The sequence below is a fragment of the Carcharhinus amblyrhynchos genome, chromosome 27 (assembly GCF_965287045.1).
Source record: "Carcharhinus amblyrhynchos chromosome 27, sCarAmb.v2.hapA, whole genome shotgun sequence".
In the NCBI taxonomy this organism is placed as follows: domain Eukaryota; kingdom Metazoa; phylum Chordata; class Chondrichthyes; order Carcharhiniformes; family Carcharhinidae; genus Carcharhinus; species Carcharhinus amblyrhynchos.
The window spans coordinates 28,408,476-28,425,404 of record NC_137350.1 but is presented as its reverse complement, the minus strand read 5'-3'; the positions used below and the strand labels follow the sequence as shown (position 1 = coordinate 28,425,404).

The 16,929-nt window shown below is 41.9% G+C and overlaps 1 protein-coding gene and 1 long non-coding RNA gene across 3 annotated transcripts in view; one reads left to right on the top strand and one right to left on the bottom strand.

Moving 5' to 3' along the window:
• The window catches only part of kat2a (K(lysine) acetyltransferase 2A), a 42,929-nt gene extending 35,850 nt beyond the window's left edge, over positions 1-7,079 (bottom strand). For both annotated transcript variants that reach the window (XR_013889543.1, XM_080213356.1), the window contains exons 1-2: positions 6,819-7,079; positions 110-233 (exon numbers count right to left, since the gene is read on the bottom strand). Coding sequence is in view for 1 of the 2 variants with exons in the window: in XM_080213356.1 (XP_080069482.1) it covers positions 110-233; positions 6,819-7,070 (376 nt within the window). In the remaining variant the exon portion in view is untranslated. The remainder of the gene's footprint in view (positions 1-109; positions 234-6,818) is intronic.
• A 347-nt stretch (positions 7,080-7,426) lies between these two features.
• Positions 7,427-16,929, top strand: LOC145359119 (uncharacterized). The gene is made up of 3 exons (XR_013889548.1): positions 7,427-7,539; positions 9,103-9,125; positions 14,609-16,929. It is a non-coding gene; the product is annotated as an uncharacterized LOC145359119 (long non-coding RNA).

The following is a 16,929-nucleotide window of genomic DNA, read 5'->3' as shown; positions in this document are numbered from 1 at the left end:
TCATGCCGGACTGAAGCCAAACCCTAGTTTGGAGTTCGCCAAGATGTTGAACCACCAAATTACAAGTTTTAAGCATCACAGCAAAACCTCGGTCCATAAAAATAGTTACCTAACGTATGCCCACAACTGCGACAGAGCTCGCTCAGACTGGCAGCAGGCTGCTGAATGTCCATCCTTGGGGCTGTAGGAGGGTTTGGGTTTTTCCAGCCATTGCATTTACAGGTATCGTTAGCCTAGAGAGAAATATGAAATATTACTGAAAATGTCAATAATAGCTGAACTAATCAGAGACATCTTGTTCAGCAGGGATATTTCTCATGAAAATAAATGCAGGTCAGTATTATTTAAACTTCTGTACATTTTGACATGAAGCGAAGCTGGACGAAATGATGCATTGAGAGTAAAGGGTTTTAATCAATTTATTAATGAATTACTTAGTTTCCTGGTAACCATACAACTCCCATGGTAAATACCTGTCCCTGCATTTGAACATAAAAATAAAGTGCCAAATTATACATTTTGATAGGAAGAACAAGGAAAGACAATATAATCTAAAAGGTGCTATTGCAAAGTTGGGGGCTGGGGGGTACAAGCGCAAAAATTGTTGAAAGTATCATGGCAGGTTGAGAAAGTAGTTATAAAGACAAGGATCTCCTTTGTTCTTTTAGAGGTGTAGAAGTCATGGTAAACTTGCATAAAACACTGGCTCAGCCTCACCTGGAGTACTGTGTTCAATTCTGGGCTTTAGGCAAGATGGAAAGGCTTTAGAAAGGGTGCCGAAAAGACACTCCAATTATGAGGATAAATTGAAGCTGGAATTATTTTCTTAAAGAAAAGGCTGAGAGCTGATTTAGTAGAACTGTTCGAAATAAAGGGGTGTAGATAGGGAGAAACTATTGGTGGAAGTGTTGAGAACCAGAGACATCAATTAAAGTGACTTTCAAAAAAAAAAGTAACAACATTGCATAGCTAGGATCTGGAAAGAAATGCCCAAGAATGTGCTGGAGGGCAGACTAATCAGGAATTTGAACTGGATGCTCCCCTAAAAAGAACAAAATTATGAGGAAAGGCCAAGGGATTGGGACTAGTTGAGCTGTTGGTGTAGGATGTTGGCATGGACAGGATGGACTGAATGGCCTCTGTGTTGTAACCATTCTATCGTCTTAGGTGTGTGGGGAAAATTAAAATTAAACCATTCTATCTGACACTGACCACTAGTAACTTTGTGACCATAAGGAGGAATGAATATAACCAAGTTCAATTGATTATATTTGTTCACATAATGCTGCAGTTTCTATTCATGAATGAACACTCAAGTGTATAAAACATGCAGTCAGCTGAACAAAGCAAGAATTCAGATATATGAATTGTTACAAAAATAAATAAGGCTTTTTGTGTGTTTCTCATCAGCAGACACAAAAGCTGTAATTTAAAGACTACAATAGAACTTCAGTTTAAATCATTTGTTTTAATTAGACGTACTTGCACTTTCTTTCAAAACGAACTGTTAAACAACATCTGACAACGTTAGCAATAGATTGCTATTATTTAGGTATTAACCAGTAAGAAGATCATGCAAAAAAGATGCAGCACTTCTCAAGACTGAAAATAAATCTCGGAGTAAAACTCCTGCAATTTCCAGTCTGGGCGGCACAGTGACTCAGTGGTTAGCACAGCTGCCTCACAACGCCGGGGATCTGGGTTTGTTTCCTGGCTTCGTCACTGCATGTGCAGAGTCTGCACATTCTCCCCGTATCTGCATGGGCTTCCTCCAGGTGCTCCGGTTTCATCGCACAGTCCAAAAGACGTGCTGGTTAGGTGCATTGGCCATGCTGAATTCTCCCTCGGTGTGCTCGAACAGGCATTGGAGTGTGGCCATGCCAAATTGCCCCTTAGTGTCCGAAGATGTGCAGGTTAGGTGGATTAGCCATGGCAAAAGCATGGTTTTCAGAGTAACTTCATTGCAGTGTTAATGCAAGCCTACTTGTAACACTAATAAATAAACAAAACTTAACTGAATGTCTCCAAGTTGTCTTAAACACAGGCCTATTTATTCTAGATTTGACTCTTGGGTTCTGATGATTGATTTATAAAAGCACAGTGCTCATTATTTACAACCACAGGTGAGTAGAATATTACCTGGCAGTGACTCTCAGAACTGCCTAACCAAACTGTATTGCACATAATAAATGTCTGGATGAGGACTTGTGGTAATAATTCAATATAAAAGCACTACTTTTGTGTAGGTTTATATGACACAGATTTCAGTAGGTTTATATGACACAGATTTCAGCAGTGTTGTGACCAATTGTATATAACACGATAAATATCTCGGAGAGGCATCCTGATTGAATAATTCACTGAGACACTAGGGAGCTATCCTCAGCCAAGCGGGCATATTTATCGCACCATATTGCTAATCAGGGCACATCCATTCTAAAACACAATTTATTTTATTTTTTGTCTAAAGGCAGTTCTTGTGTTTTCCATGTGATTTTGCTGAAACTTGCGTAATATATCAGGACAATGGTGAACAATACAATTACTTCCACAAGGGATTTTTTTCTGCAGTTATAAATTCAATAACTTATCTTGTAATTCACTGCTGTTACTTTGTGCAGTGCAACTCTCAATTATTCTCGTTCGGATCAATTCCAATCTTGCCCTATGACAACTTTGTGGAGATTTTCCTGTTTTAATTTCTGCTCTCAGGCTGCCCCTCAAAAAACAACCCAAATATGACCTTCCAGGTTTTACTGCAACACATTATGCCAATCCATCAAACCCTGTCACTTTCCTGTCTCAGGAAATCTATCTGCTTAGTCCCACTCCATGCCATACTCCGCCTGAAGAATCTCACCTATTTTCCCAAGACAACTGGGCTTGTATGCATTCTGCTCCACCCTGAGGAAATTCTGTTGCTGCTATCATGGAATTCTGCTACCATAAAATCTTTACAGTGCAGAAGGAGGCCATTCAGCCTATCAATTCGACACCAACTCTCAGAAAGGGCATCTTACCCAGGCCAGCCATTCCCCCGTCCTATCCCCATAACTAATCCATCTAACGTGCAAATCTTTGGACTGTGGGAGGAAACTGGGCACCCGGAGGAAACCCACACAAACATGAGAAATGCAAACTGCTCACAGACAGTCGCCCAAGGCCGGAATTGAACCCGGGTCCCTGGTGCTCAGGGAGCAGCATTAATCACTGTGCCAGCATGCTAGACACATCCATTTTAAGTCCTCTCTCATTGAGTGTCTTCAGGGGTACCCATTTCACTCAAGGCAACGATCATAGATAGAATCCCTACTGTGCAGAAAGGGATCGTTCAGCCCATCGAGTCTGCACAGACCACAATCCTACCCAGGCCCTATTCCCATAACCCCTCATACTTACATGGTAATATTACATGGACTAGTGATCCAGAAGTCCAGACCAATAGTCTGGAGAAATAAATTCAAGTCCCACCACAGCAGCAAGGGAATTTAAATCTGGAATAAATGCTGGTCACATTAATTTTGGTCATAAAACTACCCTCTGGTCCACTCATGACCTTAAGGGGAGAAAATCTGTCATCCTCACTAAAAAAAAGTTAAAGACAGTATAAACTTAAAGAAAAAGCATATATTTGTGCAAAGAGCTGTGACACTTCAGAAGATGTGAAAAAACAAAGATCAAAGAATGACAATAAGATTGATAAGGAGGGAAAAAAACTAGATAACAGAAAGCTAGCTAGTAATGTAGAGATGGATAGTAAGAGTTTCTATAGATATTTAGTAAGAAAGGAGTTAAAGTGAGTATTGGTTATAGAAAGTGCATCTGGGGAATTTATCAAAGAAAGTTGGGCTATGGCATATAATTTAAACAGGTATTTTAGATCGGTTTTCACTACAGAGAAATAACAGTAAACCAGGAAATGGATGGGAGAGAGGGACTTAAGAAAATTACAATCACTAGGGAACTGGTCAAATTATTGGTTCTGTGGGCTGACAAACCCACTGCATCCAAATGGACTTCAAAAGGTCTTGAAAGAAGTAGTTAATAAGAAAGTTGATGCATTGCTTTTAATTTTCCAAAATTCCCAACAGTCAGGAAAGGTTCCATTGGACTGGAAGATAGTAAATATGATTCCTTTATTCAAAAAGGGAGGGAGACAGAAGGGAGGAGCTACAGGCCAATTGGCCTAACATGTCATAGGGAAAATGCCAGAAACCATTATTAAAGGAGTCATAGCAGGGCATTTGGAAAAATTCAAGGCAATCAGGCACAGTCAACAATGGTTTTGTGAAAGGGAAATCACATTTAACCAATTTATTGGAGTTCTTTGAAGTTTTAAAGTTAAAGTTTATTTATTAGTGTCACAAGTAGGCTTACATTAACACTGCAATAAAGTTACTGTGAAAACCCCCTAGTTGCCATACTCCGGCGCATGTTCGGGTACACAAAGGGAGAATCTAGCTTGGACAATGCACCTAACCAGCATGTCTTTCGGACTGTGGGAGGAAACCGGAGCACGAATAGGAAACCTATGCGGACACAGGGAGAACATGCAGACTCTGCGCAGACAGTGACCCAAGCCGGGGAGTGAACCTGGGTCCCAAGCACTGTGAGGTAGCAGTGCTGATCACTGTGCCACCGTGCTGCCATGTGCTGTGAATAAAGGGGAAATCGCTGTATTTAGATTTCTAAACGTTTTTGATAAGGTGCAATATCAAAAGCATTGTGGAAATTAAAAGCTCAGTTATAGGTGATAACATAGTGACATGGACTGAAGATTGGCTAGCTAATAGGAAACAGTTGGCATAAATGGGCCATTTTCTGGTTGACAGGATATGACGAGTGGCATGACACAGGAATCAGTGCTGGGGCCTCAACTCCTATAAATTGTATAAATGATTTGGATGAAGGGACTAAAGGTATGGTTGCTAAATTTGCTGACAACACAAAGATAGCTGGGGAAGTAAATTGTGAAGAGGACGTGAAGAGACTACAAAGGGAATGGATAGGTTAAGTGAGAAAAGTAAGAGATAACTTGGTCGAAATCTTCAAAATTAAGGGGTGTTGATAGGGTGGATGCAGAAGGGATGTTTCCTCTTGAAGAACTTAGAATTAGGGATCACTGAGTAAAAGTAAGAATCACAAATTTAAGATGGAGATGAGGCTGTTTTCTCAGAATCTCTGGAACTCTTTTCCTCAAAAGCCAATAAAATCAGAATCTTTGAACATTTTTAAGGCAGAGCTAGATAGATTTTTGATCAACAAGGGGGTGAAAGATCATCGGGGTAAGTAGAAGTGTGGGGCTGAGAACAGCTATGCTCAGGAGCAGACTTCAGGGACCAAGTGGTCTCTCCTGCTCCTAGTCTACATTTCACTCCAGATCCATAGCAGTGTGAGAGGTCACAGTCCTGAAAAGTTAACTCTGCCTTTTTTTTAAATAAAAGCAAACACTGCAGATGTTGGAAATTTGAAATAAAAACAGAAAATTCTGGAAAGACTAAGCAGCTCTAGCAGCATCTATGAAGACAGAAACAGTTAATGTTTGAAGTCCACCTGACTCTTCAGAGATGCTGTTTCTCTCTACAGATGCTACCAGCCCTGATTTTTTTCTAGTGTTTTCTGTTTTTCTCTCCACAGATGCTACCTCACCTGCTGAGTATTGACAGCATTTTCTGTTTTTATCTCCTCAGCTACTCACTCAGACTGAATTTGACAGTTGTATGTTGATCCTTAGCAGAACTTCAAATGTCACATCCTATCCATCACCAACAGCACTGTAACTCTTCAGTTTTACCTTACAATCAGCCAGTAAATGCCTTTCCCATTCTCACTGCATCCACTTACGCCTGTATTCTTTTTTGTGGAATGGTACATCAGCTTTCAAACCGTCTCTGCTCAAACTTTAAACTTCCTTTTCTTGTCTCTAACCCACCTCCCTGCAACTTTATATTGCCTTCTCTAAAAAAAAAAGACATCAACCATTGACCAATGCTTCGGTCACCTCACAAACTTGTGCTCAGTACATAATCAGTCTTTGCCTCTGAAGGTGACACTTTAGATCATTTTACTAGATTTAAAAAAATGTTATTTAATTATGGTTACAAGTTGAGAGGCTTGGTATTACTTGTCCATTCAAGGAGAGTTCTAGTCAGTGAAAGATTCTGGAACATAACACGGAGCTAATGACAATTCTTTTCTGTCCACTTTGATTCCAGTTCCACGCAAACCAGCCTCCCATCCCATTGTCTCAGAAAAGCAGCCAGCATTTTCAAGGGCCCCTGCGCACTCCAGATATACTCTCTTCCACCAGGAAAAAGATACAAAAATCAGAGATCACGTACCAATTGACTCAAGATCATCTTTCCTGCTGCCATCAGACTTTTGAACGGACCTATCATATAGTAAATGATCTTTCTCTACACCGTATGACTGTAACACTACATTCTGCATCCTCTCCTTTCCTTCTCTCCTATGTACTCTATGAACAGTATGCTTTGTCTGTATAGCTCGCAAGAAACAATACTTTTCAAGATGTGACAACAAATAAAAGGTATCAACACCCCCCTCCCCACGCAGCTTTCTGAGCTTAAGTGATCAATGGTCCCAGACAATGAATGCATAAGGATACTGGAGGCAGAGGAGGTGATGCCATTCTTACATTTTAATTCTAAAATAAGCATCCTGCTGTCTGTTTTAGGAAACTAGCGTTTGAAATTTTAAAAAGGACTCAGGCTGAGACAGACTGGATTTCTGGTCCGCTCTGCAGCCCCTTGGAGTTGGCGGGATGCTTCACTCGGACACCGCGGCTCAGTTCTTACCTTGCAGGCTGAGAAAACGCCGAGCTTCTCCAGCTTCTTGGCCCGTGGGAAAGCGCGGACCTGGGCCTTGCGCTGGACCGAGCGCTGCTGGCTGCTACTGGCACCGGGGCGCGCCGGGTCGGCCGGGCTCGCGGTCGTGGTGCCGGCGGTAGCAGCGGCGGCGGGAGAAGGCGACGCCGCGGCCTGTGCCTGGCATGGGGACGGATAAGGCGGCTGAGGCCGGGCCTGCGACGCTTGCGCTGCCTCCGCCATCACCCAGAGGATCCCAACCCCTCCCGCCCGCTGCCATGGCAACCGGCCAGGGCCGCCATTACGCAGGCGTGCCGCGTAGAGCACATTGGGACATGTAGTCCAATCTTCTCACAGTGAAATCAAAATGAAACCCAACATCTCAGTTAAGATTAAAACAATGACATAACTCGAACACAACCGTAACAGAGGAAAAATAATATTTTATGAATTATTATCCAGTTATGTAGCATCATGGGAGTTGTCGTTCTTTAAAGGTAGTAATGTGACACATGCGCCTTTCTGCTACCTGGCGGCGCATGCGCTATTATTTTGTTACCCGGTGGCGCATGCGCTTTTCTGTTGCTCGGCAGCGCATGCGTTATTCTGTCGTGCATCGGCGCATGCGCCTTACTGCTGTCTGATGACGCGTGCGCGCTGGAACGTTTAAGACCGTTGGGAGCCGTTTAGCTTCTAAGCCATGAGGGCCAAGGTGAGTGAAGTCTGGGGAACGAGTTAGCCCCTAAAGTCATGATTTAGGCAAAGTAATGGTAAATATTTTATGTGGAAGGCATTTATTTGCCTCTCCCTCGCTCATGTTTATGTTGAGTGTCGTCGCTGTGCTGCTGGCGCATTTCTGCCTCTCCCGTCCCCCCCGCCATTTCATGTTCGATGGATGAGGATAATTAAGGGAATTGTGTTTAAATTATTAATGTTCTTTAAAGAGGACACAAACTCAGATTCTAAGTTGGGACAAAGCGAGCTTCAATTCAAATGATAAATCGGATTGGCTCTCACCAACATGTGGCTGTACTTTAGACATTTTCCTTCATCTTCTCCAGAAGAAGGGGGGCATACTGATGGTTTAGGGGTATTTATTGATTGGATACCATCCTCACTTTTTTTTTAATGGGGATGTGGGTATCACTGGTCCATCCCTTGAACTGAGTGGCTGGCTAGGCTATCCCAGAGTCAAACCACATTGCTGTGGATCTGGAGTCACATGTAGGCTAGACCAGGTAAGGACAGCTGATTTCCTTCCATAATGAACCAGACGTAACAACAGTAATTTCACAGTTACTTTTAGTTTTGTTATTGATTTCAAATTTCACCACCTGCTGTGGTGGGATTCAAACCCAGGTTCCCAGGATTTCTGGATTATTAGTTCAATGTCACTGCATCACCAACTCCCTGTTAACATCTAAAAACTGGCTGTATGCTTAAAATAAACTCTGATTTAAAAATGTGTGTATGATTGATGAAGCCCAAGACAGTGCAGAGAATGGTGTTTCAATTGTGGACTCTTCATCAGAATTATTTTTGATCATCAAAGGAGATTGTGGGGTGATTGGGAGAATGAGATAAACGCTTACTGATGATCTCAGGGGGTTAATATCGAGGAGCCATGGATATGAGCTTAAAGGCAAAAGATTTAAGATGGAAAACAAAAGAGCCATCCTGTAGACAATAAAACAAGCCAGAATCAATGCCAGTAAATGAAGTAGAAAGTGTATTAATATTTGAGATTGGTTTTAAAAGCAAAATACTGGAAAATCTCAGCAGGTCTGACAGCATCTATGGAGAGAAAACAAGTTAACATTTCAAATCTGGATAAATTCGGAGCTGATGAGCTTTGTTGCTCTGATAAAGAATCATCCAGACTTAATATTAGTTCTGTTCTCTATCTCCACAGAGGCTGTCAGACCTGAGATTTTCCAGCATCTTCTGTTTCAGATTCCAGCATCCACAGTAATTTGCATTTATCTTGCTATTTATTTGAGATTATGTGAATGGTTGAGGGGGAATAGTTCAGGTATGTAGATTTTGGACATCTCTTAAGTAGAGGATAACCAAAGAAGATCTTTGCTATAAGAAAGAAGTGATTGGAAACCAACCAGATTGGCTTGGATTTCATTGAGCATAATTTTTAGAGCTTCTGAGTTGCAGTAAATGGTATGCTTTAATCTCTGATAAATTCAAAATACATGCTAAAATGTCCATGTTCTAAAACAAAAACAAACATTTCTAATCGTCTTATTTTTCTTTTAATTTCTAGTGGAGGAAGAAACGGATGCGAAGGTCTGTATAAATCTTTAATGTTTTCAGAATTTTATTAAAATGTGAAGTGAGGGATGGTCTCCATTTTGTTTCTACTTCAATCCCAATCATATTCCTGACTACTTATTGTCTTCCTATTTTGAGGCTTTTTTGAGAAGTCACATCAAATCATAGAATCCTACAATACAGAAGGAGGCCATTTGGCCCATCAAGTCTGCGCCGACCACAATCCCACCCAGGCTCTATCCCCATAACCTCATGCATTTACCCTAACTAGTCCCCCTGACACTAACGGGCAATTTAGCATGCCAGTCTACCTAACCAGTGCATCTTTGGACTGTGGGAGGAAACCCACACAGTCATGGGGAGAATGTGCAAACTCCACATAGTAAGAAGTGTCTCAACACAGGTTAAAGTCCAACCAATTTATTTGATAGTAAACCTACAAGCTTTCGGGGTTTGCCCCTTTGTCAGGTGAATGGAGAGTTCTGGCCTCAGACAGAACATATAACAGCACACACAGTTTACAGATTACTGATTAGAATGTGGGTCTTTAGAACTAACCTGCTATTCAAGTCTTAAAGATGCAGACGTGGGGGTGTGGTGCGATGGGAGCGGTTGGAATGTGTATTGCCTACCCCCTCAGACAAAATGGGTCTGTTCAGGACTGACATATATTAAACAAAGCCATCTTGCAGCAATAATGCATTATTGGCCTTGGGGAAGAGAGTGGGACTTCTGCCCCTCAGTGGGAGAAGTCCCACTCTCGACAGCTGCTGGCCCATCTCTTGGCAACTCTGTCAGAATTCAATCAGCATCAGAGCTCTGTAGTGAACACTGCTGGGAGTACAAGTAGGTTCTGGAATGAAGATTATGTGGATCCTGGAGAGAGGTTAGCCAGAGGCATTGTACAGGGAAGGATTGGTAGCCTATTGAAGATGGTTGAGGGTCAGGTTTTGGTAGGGGTGGTGGGTGCCCTTTTACATACAGGGTAAACCCTATTCTCACCCTCCTTTTTTAACCAATTAGGTTAAATAAGGCCCTCTCGCTCTGCCCACGCAACCATTTTATGTTGTGGGCAGTGTAATATTCAGGGCAATTGCTAACAAGTTCAGTTGCTGGTTTAAAAATGGCAGGTGGGTTACTAATTTTATAGGGACCTGCTTTGTGGGAAGGCAATGAGCTAGTCATCTACATATTTATCTACATTTTCCTGCCACCTCCCTCCACATGGTAGGTAAATTTCTGACAGTGATTCTGTGATGGTGAACAAAACGTCTGCATAAGTTACTGCATTCAATCTTTCATAGGAGTCACAAGCAGCAGAGTGTCACAATTTCAAATTCCATTTTAATTTAACAAGCAAATTAAGCAGAGAAAAGATGTATAAAAACATTAAGAACTGGGAGCAGGAGTTGGCAATTCAGCTCCTCGAGGCCTGTTCCACCTTTTCAACACAGCTGTGACTGATCTCATCTTGGCTTCATGTCTACCTTCCTGCCTGCTCCTCATCACCTCACTATTAGTTACCAATCTATACCTCCCTAAATTTGTTTAGTGTTCTGGAACCAACACTCCACTCCGTGCATAGCGAATTCCACAGATTCATGATGAATTGGCAAATCTGTTTTTTTGTTGTTGTTGCCAATGGGTCAAAATCCTGGAACTTGCTTCCGAACAGAACTAGGGATGTTCTGACACCACATGGCCTGCAGTGAATCAAGAACAAAGGAAATTACAGCACACGAACAGGCCCTTCAACCCTCCAAACCTGCACCGACCATGCTGCCCAACTGAACTAAAACCCTCTATTTTTCCAGGGACCATATCTCTATTCCATCCTATTCATGTATTTGTCCAGAAGTCCCTTAAAAGTCACTACCGTATCTGCTTCCACTACCCTCCACCCCCACCACCACCAGCAGCAAGTTCCAGGCACCCACCAACCTCGCATTTATTTTCCAAATGAGAAAATGCTGAGGAAATCAGAAAAACAGATTTGGGAGTCATCTTTCAAGATTCTCTTAAGATAACGTGCAGTTTCAGTTGGCAGGTAGGACGGCAAATGCAATGTAGAGTACAAGAGCAGGGATGTACTTCTGAAGGTGTATAAGGCTCTGGTCAGATCCCATTTTGGGCCCCACAATCAAGGAAGGATGTACTAGCCTTGGAAAGGGTCCAGAGGAGGTTCACAAGAATGATCCCTGGAATGAAGAGCTTGTCGTATGAGGAACAGTTGAAGACTCTGGGTCTGTATTCGTTGGAGTTGAGAAGGATGAGGGGGGATCTTAATGAATCTTACAGGATACTGCAACGGCCAGATAGAGTGGACATGGAGAGGATGTTTCCACCAGGAGGAAAAATTAGAACCTGAGATCACAACCTCAGGCTAAAGGGATGATCCTTTAAAACAGAGACAGGGAGGAATTTCTTCAGCCAGAATGGTGAATCTGTGGAACTGTTTACCGCAGAAAGCTGTGGAGGCCAGTCATTGAGTGTCTTTAAGTCAGATATAGATAGGTTCTTGATTAATAAAGGGATCAAGTGTTATGGGGATGAGAAAAATATCAGCCATGATTGAATGGTGGAGCGGACTCAGTGGGCTGAGTGGCCTAATTCTGCTCCTTTTCTTATGGTCTCTGTTTTAAAAAAAAAACTTGCCTTGAACATCTCCTTTAAACCTTGCCCCTTACACTTAAATCTATGCCCCCAGTAATTGACTCTTTCACTCGGGGGCGGGGGGGGGCAGAAAGCTTCTGACTAGCTTCACCATCACCTTCACAAGGACAATTTGGATGGCCAGAAACGCCAACATCCCACGAGCCAGTTATGCCAACACCCCACTAGCATTTTTTTATATTTACAATTGTAACTGCTGCAATTAAATTTTGTAAAGTGTCATTTCGTATATAACTGGCTGAACCTGTTCCAGCTCAACCTGTTTCACATACTTGAATTTTTCAGAGTTTATTCAAAACAGTCTGCCATACATATGACTAAACAAATTGTTTGAATGTTGGTTGTTTCCTCCCTCCAGCTTTGGGAGCATTGACAAAAAAATTGCAAAATTGCATCAAATAAATAACTGCAGCTTTTAAATCTCTTGTACTATGTGAAGTAAAGCACTCACCACAAAGTTAAAACTGAACAGGTTACTTATTCTTTCTGCAGTAGGTTATTAAACTGTCTACCATCATTATCCCATAGTAAAACAAATTTGGAATGAAAATGATAACTTGTATTTATATAACACCTTTAATATAAAACATCTCAAGGTGCTTCACTGGGGTGTTATCAAAATTTGACCAGAACCACAGATATTAAGACAGATGGCCAAAATTTTGGTTGGAGAGGTAGGTTTTAAGAAGCCGCCTGCAGGAGGAAGAAGAGGTGTTAGGAGGGAATTCCAGATCTTAGATCCTTGATGCTATCTTCAGAGATAGGGAGGGATTTGAAAACCTAGAGGAGAACTTTGGCTCTCAGTTAAGCAATGCCTTGATTCTAATGCATGTCACTAAGCACAGAAGAGATAGGTGAACAGAACATGTGAGTTAGGGCACAGGCAGCAGAGCTTTGAATGACTTCAAGATTATGCAGGGCAGAATGTGGGAGACCAGCCAGGGATGCATTGGCATAATCAAGTTTAGGAGTAACTAAGACTTGGATGAGGGTTTCAGCAGCAGGTAAGCTGGAGGTTGGAGGAGTTTGGGTGATATTACAGAGGTGGAGACAGGCAGTCTTGGTGAAAATGTAGTCGGAAGCTCCTCTCAGGATCAGATATGATACCAAGCTTGCAAACAGTCTAAGTCAGCTTAGGACAGGTCTCAGGGAGAGCGTCATGGCTCTGGAATGGAGTTAGTGTTGAGACCAAAAGCTCTGGTTTTGGTCATTTCAATATTGAGGTGCAGTTTGTTTTCCCAAGTGCTGCTGCTGCTGTGTTCTGTGGTGTCCACAACATCACTCAAAAGAACATGAGCACAATTGTGGAAAAATGAATCTTTGGGAATTCACTGTGTTGAAGAATCTCATCCTTGCAGTTTGAAAGGAACACACACCTATTCCTGTTTGGATGGAGAAAACTATTAATGAGAAAATTACACATGAAAAGTTCATGCTCCACAGTGCTGCCTAGTGACTAAGTATGGAATTGTGACTGAAACCAAACTTAATAGAAATCCCAGGCTTGGAACTGAAAAACATCAAGGGCAAACCATATTGTAGTGACGTCACTGGTATGGTAAAAAGTGTTAACATTTCTAAAAGGAATGTTGACCAGAATGTGTTTTAATGTATTTATACAGAGAAAATCTGTGACAGTTCAGGCTCAGAATCCCTACGGTACAGAAGGAAGCCATTCAGCTCATTGACTCTGCACTGACTATAATCCCATCCAGGCCATATTCCTATAACCCCACATATTTCCCCTGCTAATTCCCCCTGACACTTAAGAGTCAATTTAGCATGACCAATCAACCTAACCCACTCAGCTTTGGACTGTGGGAGGAAACCCACTCAGACACACAGAATGTGCAAACTCCACACAGACAATGACCCAAGACTGGAATTGAACCTGGGTTCTTGGTGCTGTGAAGCAGCATTGCTAACCACTGCGCTACCCCACCTTCAACAACAATTTAAATTTGTACATTACCTTTAACACAACGGAGCATGACAAAGCAGTTCACAAGAGCATTACAAAACAGAATATGACACGGAGCCACATAAGGAAATAAGATCAAATGACCAGAAGTTTAGGAAAGTGAAGCTTGACAGGCGGAGAGATGTGGGAAGAAATTCCAGAGCTTGGGGTGTAGGCAACTCGAGGCATGGCACCACCACTGTGTAATTGGGAACATGAGAATCCAAAGAGTGCAGATATCTTGGAAGATTGTGGGATTAGAGGAGATTAGAAAGATAGGGATGGATGAGGCTGTGGGGGGATTTGAAAACCAGGACCAGCACTCCATAGTCAATCAGCTAAAACAGTCAGCGTAAAACACTTGCTTTTTCATATTTTTGAACAGTATTTTGTAGAATGTAATACTGGAATATAGAAATGAGGCGGAAAACTCTTCCCCCTGTTTCCAACAGGGTGGCACAATGGTTGGCATTGCTGCCTCAGTGCCAGGGACCTGGGTTCTGTTCCAGACTTGGCAGACTGTGGAGTTTGCACATTCTCCCTATGTCTGCGTGGGTTTCCTCTGTGTTCCAGTTTCCTCCCACGGTCCAAAGTTCAGGTTAAGTTGATTGGCCATGATCAGTTATCCCTTAGTGCTGGGGGATTAGCAGGATAAATGTGGTGTTGCAGGGATAGATGCTGGATGGGATTGTTGTTGGTTCAGGCTCAATGAGCTAAATGGCCTCTTTCTGCAATGTAAAGATTCTATGGTTAGATTATAAAAAGAGTTTAACTTTTTTTTTTGCATGTTAGCTGCTTTAATTTGTAAATGCAGTTAGCAGTGCGTAACTCACTTTAAACTCCCCCTGTTTCTCTTCTGATATAGATTGAAACGCAAGAGGAGGAAGATGAGAGCAAGATCCAAGTAACACCTTCAACCAAAGGATGGTGGAACCATGATGACTGGTGGCTGTTCAAGTTTTAGCTTCATCAGTAATCAATAAAGATGCTCAAGGCTTCATGTTTTGGGGAATCCCACTTGTTTCACCAGTTACTGAACTTTGTTTTGGAATGTGTTTTATAAAGTTTTTGATGTTATAAAATAAAATTAACATGGTTTTGAAAATTTGTTTTTAATAAATCTCAAGTGCATTTGAAAACAAAACAAGAGTAAAGTGAGTGTTTTAATACGACAAGTTTATTTCCCCATTTCTAATAAGTTACTTTTACCGTTTTAGCTTCTAAGCAAAATAGCATTCTACCTGTGTCTGCGTGGATAGGATTTTCTGCCCACTTGCGGTGACAGTGCCATTGCTGATAGTAAGATGTTCCAGCCCTGCCACTGTTTTCCTGTTGTTCACACCTTCTGCTGCCAGGGAACCTGTGGTGGGGTATCACCCATCAATGGGACTGGGCAGCATGTGGCACAGAGGTTAGCACTGCAGCCTCAGCACCAGGAGGACTCGAGTTCAATTCCAGCCTCAGGTGACTGCCTGTATGGAGTTTGCACATTCTGCCGTGTCTGTGTGGATTTCCTCCTCTAGTCCAAAGATATGTGGGTTAGGTTGATTGGCTATGGTGAATTGATCCTTTGTGTTACGGGGTTAGGGCCTGGGTGGGATTGTTGTCAGTGCTGGCTTAATGGGCCGAATGGATTCTTTCTGCACTGTAGGGATTCTACCCTGCTGCTGAGAACAGCTGGAAAATGTTGGCCCTTTGCTACTGTATGGAATGTTCAGTGTTATCTGACAGTGTGATCTGATTTGTTTTTGAATGCAATTTACACACAACAGAACAATACCACATTGCATCATTGATTTCAGTAATCCAACATAAAACTCCTTTGCAGCTTGTGGATAATTAAATTCAATATATTTATGTAGTTTCTCACCCTGTGCCAAGGGAATTGTTATACCAAACTAAAATGCTGGAAATAGAAGCTGGGCAGCATCAGTGGAGAGAGAGAAATGGAGTTAATGTTGCTGCCAGTTCTGAGTTTCAAACATTATTTTTCTCAGATTTCTGATAGCTGCAGTATTTGACATTATTGTCACACTGTATATGCAAGGTGAAATGATTAGAAACTTGCACTACACAGCAAAAGTGAGAATTATACAGCACAAAGAGGCCATTCAGCCCATCATGCTTTTGCTGCTTCTTTGAAAGGGCTGCCTGCTTCTTCCTCACTACCTCCATACCTGCCTTGTCTTCCTTTTCACATCTATATTTAGTTCTCTTTTGAAAGTTACAGAATGGCTCTTTGTCATGGAGGAAGGAGGTTCCACTTTGCAGTGTTTACAAATTTCCTGAATCACTCCTGTGTCCTATGATTTATAACATTTTGTGTCTGTTAACTAATTTACATTATAAATGATTTTTCTCCATATTTATAATGGATACTGCTTCTGTAAACTTGTCTTGCTGAAGCTCTGAGGCAGGAAGGTGTAATTAATATGACAAGTTTACTTGGGCAATTATACAATCTAAAGGTGTAGAGATTTGATGAAAGTATTGAAATGATAATGTATGCCAACAAAATAGAGATTGAATTACATTGCTGCAAGCACACTGCTTGCATATATAAAGCACTCTGCTGACTAGTCTTATGTTATGACAGATTCATTCCTACTTTTCATATTGGTAGCTGTAAACCTTTGTCATTTTTTTTGAATGCACCAAAAAGTCAAGCATGTTGCTGAAGCTGCTACTGTTGTGCTCATCAGGACAAATGAGAGAGTGCCAAATGTCAAGCAATCAACAATTTATACTTCAGGGGAAAAGGGTGCTGATTAGTTGGCAAGTTGAAACTGATAGCTTTGCATTGGGGAACAAGACACCCCAAGAACCCTGGCAATTCAAAAAAGCACAAGGCTTGAACCTCAAACATTTTTGTGTTTTTATCAACAAACTTTTTTTCCTTACGGTGGTTAGTACTGTTGCTTCACAGTGCTAGGGACCCGGGTTTGGTTCCCGGCTTGGGTCCCTGTCTGTGCAGAGTCTGCTTGTTCTCCCCGTGTGTGTGTGGGTTTCATCCCACAGTCTGAAGGTGTGCTGGTTAGGTTCATTGACCATGCTAAATTCTCCCTCTGTATCTGAACAGGTGCTGCAGTGTGGCAATCAAGGGATTTTCACAATATCTTCATCACAGTGTTAATGTAAACCTATTTGTGACATTAATCAATAAAGAAAACTTACTTTAACCATCAA